Raw genomic sequence first — 6,644 nt, forward strand, 5'->3', positions numbered from 1 at the left:
CCTTTCCTACATTATGTGTGGCACAAACCATACATGACTGACAGTATTTTTGCGCATATGAACTGAACCCTTTTGTGAACCACTGAGCAGTGAGTGCATTCAGCATCCCCCCTTTTGACACATGGTTCAACCCATGTGTCAATTTTGAAAAATGAGGAAAAAAATGTTTAGGTAGACAGGGTTTACCATCAGGTCCCATCCAAACACCATCCGTATGAGTTGCACCCACAGAGGACCAAATGCGTCCAGAGGACCAAATTTCATCTGCAGAGGCAAAAGTTTGCAAAGCATGGAGATCTGTGAGGGAGTCTTCTGCCTGCAAAGAGAGGGAAGCGAAAACAGGAAAAAAATTAGCTGCTTGCTTAGCTGCAGCATCAGCTCTGGCATTGCCACAAGCAACAGGATCGTCTGAGTTAGTGTGAGCCGCACACTTACAGACCGAGATTGCTGTAGGCAAAAGGATCGCATCAAGAAGATCAGAAACCTGCTTGGAGTTCAGAATAGTTTTGATGGGGTTTTTCGTTCTTACTAACGAAGTCCCACCTTAAACAGAAAGAACCACACAAGAGATCAATATAAAGTTCAGCTTTTGCAAAAGGGGAGAGCCGTCGCTGCTTCAGCCACAGGTGTATGTGTCTAAGCAACCTACAACAATCTCCGACTCTCTCCTTGCAGCAGCCTGGTTTTATTCAAAGATTAGAAAAGGGGAAGAGTTTTACAAAACAAAAGGCTGCATAGAAATTTCAGAGCGTGTGACTCTGTCTAACATTTAGGTATGGAGACACATCTGTAACTTCAGAGTGTGAGACCTTGACGATAATCATTCAAAGAGATACATCTACAAACTAGTTTGAATCAGGCATTGTGCGTTGTAGTTTGAACTCAGTTAAACTCAGTTGACCTCCGGAAGGCTCTGTCCTGAAGCATCTCCCTTTGTTCATACTCACACACACATTTCATCATCACATGATTAGAACTAATGTAGTATAAGATCCATACATCACACATATGATTTTTATGGTATAGCATATAAGTGCAATTAAAGCACAGGAATATAATTGTAAAACAGGGTATATCATGAGATAACAATTAAAAACTCTAACATTTCCCTCCTGTTTATCGAATGAGATACAAAAAACAAAAACATATGCAATAATTTTAATGCGAAGCAAGCAAAGTTTCTTGTGGTTCACTGTGGTAGGCAGAAACAGTACATCAGTCTACATCACTTGTTTTGGACATTTTCAATGTAGAGGTCATTGTTAGTTTCTTTATGCTTTACACATGTGAAGAACAGTTATCAGAGTCATCACTAAAATCATCACTAAAAGCATCATCATCATCAGCATCTTCTGTGGGTTGGCGGAGCAGTTGTAGGTTCACCATGGTGGAAGTAGCCGTCTTAGTGATCACAGACTTGAAACAGGGAATCACACAAGTCGTAAACACACAGAATAAGATCAATACACCAAAGAGGGGGGTCACGATCTTTAATATTGGTTGCCACCAGGTGCCGGTCATCAGCCATGCGAGAAAGTTCCATTGTTGTTGCGCTTTCTCTTGTGACATGGTTTGTTGCAGGTTGAGCAGGGAGGCCATTGCTTCGTTTATGTGGGTGTCATTTTCTCCAGGGATATAGGTACAGCAAGAAGTACCTATAATGTGACACACACCACCTTGTGCTGCGGTGAGCAAGTCCAGAGCCATTCTGTTCTGGAGAACCATCAGCCGTGTGGCTTGGAGTTCACGATTCTGGCCATTTTCTACCTGCAAAGAAAAGTTGACAAAAGACTGGAAGCGATAATTCAGAGTTTCAATATACAGTGCATGTTTTCCAATACCATCCCAAGGGAAGAGGGAATGTATAACTTTTGAGCCTGTGCTCCAAACATCCCATACGACATCCAAACCAGATGTCGTATGGGACATCTGAGCCCCAGATAGGATTGTGTGGTTTGAAGATTGCGACACTTCTCTGTTGTCGCTTATGAAGGGAGGGCAGTTGGCCACGGTAGATCTTATAGGTGTGGTCGGTGACCCACACCGGTGCACAGACTCCCGTCCAGTTCATGGGCAACATCGGATATACATTATGTCCGCATAACCACCACCCGTTCTGGATGAGGTACGTCCCGTTCGATGGTGCGGACATGTTGGTTGGGGAGCCTTCTCCAGTTGCTGTGGCAATCCCGTCTTGGCACTCAGAAGTGATGTTTAGAGCTCCCATCCAGGCTCCTCCCTGTGGGCAGCCCTTGCTTTTGCACAGATGCGTCTCATTTCCTTGAGTGAAGCAAGTGAAGTTCTGCCCTTTGGGAATGTGGAGATATGCTACTTGTGGTGTGGGTTTTCCTTTGATTGTAATGTTCATGCTAGCCCAGAACAATGTACTGCATGTCCTGTTTTCTACTCCCCAATGGGAATCAGAGTCATTGATCACAATGTTACCATGTTGAAACCCAATACCTGCCATTGAGGCCATACATTTCGCTTCAGTTTCATTCATCCACTTGGCTGCAAGATGGGTCTGCGTAGAGGAAGGGGGAAGTTTGGATCACACATAACATCCCTCAGCTCCGTCAGGTTGTCCCACTGTGGATTTCACATACCTGTACCAGGTATTTGTGTCGAATGGATGTTTCGGGTCCCATGTCCAGTCCTTGTAGTCCACATCATGGGTCCATCTCTTTTCCCGGTTTGGTTTGGGATTACTTTGGACACCTAGGATGAATACAGACAATACACACGCTACAGCCGCAGCGCAGCTGAGTAACACCTTTTGTGTTCCCATTGCTGCTCAGTTATCAGAGATGCAGGTGCACCCTTGGCCTATCAGAGTGAGGATCAGTTGGTTTCTTCACTGACGTTGAGACACCTCACTCTAAACAATGAGGTCCCTTTGTAGTCAGGCTTCCCCACCACTCTGAAATTAGGGGTCCAACACTCTCTGTAACTTACAGTGGCTGAGGTGGATCCAGCTGGGTCTTTCAGCAATCTTCACTGCAGTGGGTGTGGTCAGGAGCACTTGGTATGGTCCTTCCCACCGTGGGCTGGCCCAGTTCTTCCTTTTGATGACTTTGATGTACACCCAGTCACCTGCTTTGATGGGACTGTCAACCTGTGGAAGAGAGGAATCAGAAGGCAGTAAATTTGCATAGGACACGTCTTTCTGGTTTAGTGTCCTGATCATATAATCTGCCAGAGTCTGTTCTTCCTCTGCTTTCTGTAAGTCTGATGAAAACACTGGTAACCTATATGGTCTCCCATGGACTATCTCAAACGGAGTTAATCCTTCTGATGTGGGAGTGATTCTCATATAGAGTTTCACCAGGTCCAAGCATTCTGGCCATGGACGGCCAGTAGTTTCCATGCACTTTTTCAATCTGATTTTGATAGTGCCGTTTGTTCTTTCCACAAGGCCTGCACTTTGAGGGTGGTAGGCACAATGATTTTTCAAATCCATTCCCAAATGCTCTGCCATTTTCTGAACTACTTTATTCACAAAGTGTGGTCCATTGTCACTGTAAATGGTTTGTGGGATGCCGTGGGCTGGGATGATAGTTTTGCAAATAGCCTTAGCTACTGTTAGTGCATCAGCTAGCTTTGATGGAACTATCTCAACCCATTTGGAAAAAGCATCGACCATCACTAAACAGTACTTGTGAGGTCCACTTTGTGTAAGTTCAATGAAGTCCATGTGCATTGTTTGAAACGGGTAAGAGGGTTTTGGAAAAGAGCCTCTTTTTGGTCTCATGTTTCCTTGGGGGTTATGCTTCACACACACAAGACATGCTTTACAAAAATTTTTTAAGTAGGAATTTAATCCGTACGTTGTATAGTGTTGTTGTATGATAGCACTCATCCCTCCTGTTGACACATGGCAAGGCCCATGTGTCACAATTGCTGCTGCTTTGAAAAGAGATTTAGGCAGAACTGGTTTTTCATTCACTTGAAAAATCCCATCAGAGTTTTGTGTGGCACCTTTTGTGGCCCACATCTGTTTTTCTTGTACTGATGCATTTTGTTGCATATCTGTTAGTACAGTTTGGTCAATAAGTTGTTTATCATCGGTGTGTGATAAAAATTTGTCATGTCCATGTTTTCCTGTAGCTGCTTCTTTTGCTACTTGGTCTGCAAATCTGTTGCCATTGGAGACTTCATCTTTGCCTGTAGTGTGTGCAGCACACTTGCACACTGCTAATTTGGCTGGCAACTGTATAGCTTGAAGGAGATCAGTCAGAAGGGAGGCATGTGTTACAGGTTTACCTGTAGATGTTGTCATGCCTCTGCGTTCCCATTGTTTTGCAAAATAAAACAAGGTTGAGAAAGCATATTGGCTGTCAGTGTAGATTGTTACCTCATGTCCTTCTGCTAATTTGCATGCTCTAGTCAGTGCAATAAGCTCAGCAGCTTGTGCTGACATTTGGCTAGGGAGTTTGGCTGCCTCTACCACTCTGGAGGGCAGTTGGACTATTGCATAGCCACTTCGATTGTTACCTTGTGGGTCTTTGGAACATGACCCATCAACAAACCATTTTTCTCCTACAGTGAGAGGTGTATCACTGAGGTCTGGTCTTGGTAACTGCAAATGTTCTGTTGTTTCCAGACAGTTGTGTGGTGTACCATCTTCAGGTAATGGAATCAATGTTGCAGGGTTTAAGACAGTACATCTTTTCACCACCAGATGGGGCTGAGACAGCAGTGTGGCTGTGTATGATAGATGTCTGGCTGGTGAAAGGAAATTCATTTTGCTTTGCAACAACAGCACGTCCACAGCATGTGGGACCAAAAGTTCCATTTTATGAAACAACACGACATCTGCTGATTGGGTGACTGCAAGAGCAGCTGCACAAACAGCTTGGACACACTCAGGTAAAGCTTGGGCCACTGGGTCCAACTTCTTTGAGTAGAAAGCTACAGGTTTCAATCTGCCACCATGGTTCTGCAACAACACTGAAGTCATGTAGCCATTTTTGCAGTCCACTGTCTGAACGAAGGTTTTACTGTAGTCTGGTAACACGAGAGTTGTGGTTTCCATCAAAGCTTGTTTTAAAACTACAAATGCTGTCTCAGTTTCAGGGGTCCACTTGATTTTATCAGACATTGTCATGGGGACACCGTAAATGAGATTCTGCAAAGTGTGAGTTTTTTCTGCATAATGTGGAATCCACGCTCTGCAGTAGTTGCAAAGTCCTAGGAAGGACATCATTTGTTTCTTTGTCTCTGGTTTAGGCACGTCAGCTATAGTTTGTTTTCTAGCTGTTTGTATCTGCCTGCCTGCGGCTGACAGTGTGTGGCCCAAATAGTTCACCTCTTTTCTCACCCACTGGAGCTTATCTTTTGATACTTTCTTTCCAGTTCTGCAGAGGTGCTGCAACAGGGCAAGAGAGTCTTCTCTGCATGCTTCCTCTGTTTCTGATGCCACCAAAATGTCATCCACATACACAAGCAACTGGCTTCGCTCGGGCATGTGAAAATCTGCCAAACAGGCCATTATTGCTTGGGTAAAGATAGTGGGGCTGTCAGCAAACCCTTGTGGCAATCTGGTGTAGGTGTATCCTTGACCCTCATATGTGAATGCAAACCAGAACTGAGAGTCTGGGTGAATTGGGACTGAGAAAAAGGCGTTACTGAGGTCAACTACAGTAAAGAACTTTTTATCAGGCTTTAGAGAGTTCAACAATGTGTGTGGATCAGGTACATTTGGAGCTCTTGTTTCAACTGCTTCATTTACAGCACGTAGATCTTGAATCATACGCCAGTCTTTACCATTTGCTTTTTGCACTGGAAAGATTGGTGTATTACATGGGGAATCTGGGCATGGTCTGATTATTTCCCCTTTGTTAAGGTCTGTTACCACTGGTGAGATGCCCTTCACTGCCTCATGTTTCAGAGGGTATTGTTTTACTCTGGGCCTCCAGTCTGATCGAGGTTTAATTTGTACTGGAGGTATGGATGTTAAAAGTCCAACATCAGAAGGACCCTTTGACCACAGTTTTTCTGGGATCTCTGCCAATTCAGCTTCTTCTTTGGCAGTTAGAAAAACGTCAGTTTGTCTTGGGAGGGGGTGCACTTGTGCTTCGCACGTTGCTGCACCACCGAAAGGTTGTCTCCACATGTCACAGCTGGGACTGTAACTCCAGTTTCCGTCACTGCTCTCATAATCATTTGCAACTGCTGCCATTTTCGTTCTCATGCCAGCATCTGTCCAAGTTATGTTCTCAGGCTTGAACAGAGAGATATGAGGGGTAGCTGATAACCTGTAGCTGGATGCTCGATCCACAGGGAGGAGTACAGTCACAGCAGCAAATGACCTTCGGTCAGTGTACATGTGAAGCAATCCCACTACAACAGGAGACATTTTGCCAAATTCTTTGACGTATGTGTCATGGGGATCAGTCAAAACATTCATGGTGACATGTAATTGACTATGCGTCATTTCTGTCTCTGGATTTAGTAGTTGTTCACGTGCTTCTTGTAGCATTCTGCTAGGAAGGTGAGAATCAAACTTTGGGCTCAAATCATATGAACAATACACACTGTTGTCATCTGTGCAGGATGCATAAACGTCAACATCTCTGACTCTGCAAGCCTTCATGCCGTTTTTAATTGGGACGATGGCGATGCCCAGCCGGGTCATCAAGTCT

The 6,644-nt window shown here is 44.5% G+C and overlaps 1 protein-coding gene across 1 annotated transcript; it reads right to left on the minus strand.

The window, feature by feature from the left end:
• Positions 1 to 2,551: 2,551 nt before the first annotated feature.
• Positions 2,552 to 6,409, minus strand: LOC140285513 (uncharacterized). Its single transcript, XM_072379134.1, has 3 exons — positions 5,321 to 6,409; positions 2,956 to 3,115; positions 2,552 to 2,718 (listed from the first exon to the last, which is right to left on the minus strand). The coding sequence occupies exons 1-3, from the start codon at positions 6,407 to 6,409 to the stop codon at positions 2,552 to 2,554; spliced, it is 1,416 nt and encodes a 471-aa protein (XP_072235235.1).
• Positions 6,410 to 6,644: the final 235 nt, after the last annotated feature.

The sequence above is a fragment of the Leuresthes tenuis genome, unplaced genomic scaffold (genome assembly GCF_036924035.1).
Source record: "Leuresthes tenuis unplaced genomic scaffold, fLeuTen1.0.hap1 SCAF_47, whole genome shotgun sequence".
Lineage (NCBI taxonomy): Eukaryota > Metazoa > Chordata > Actinopteri > Atheriniformes > Atherinopsidae > Leuresthes > Leuresthes tenuis.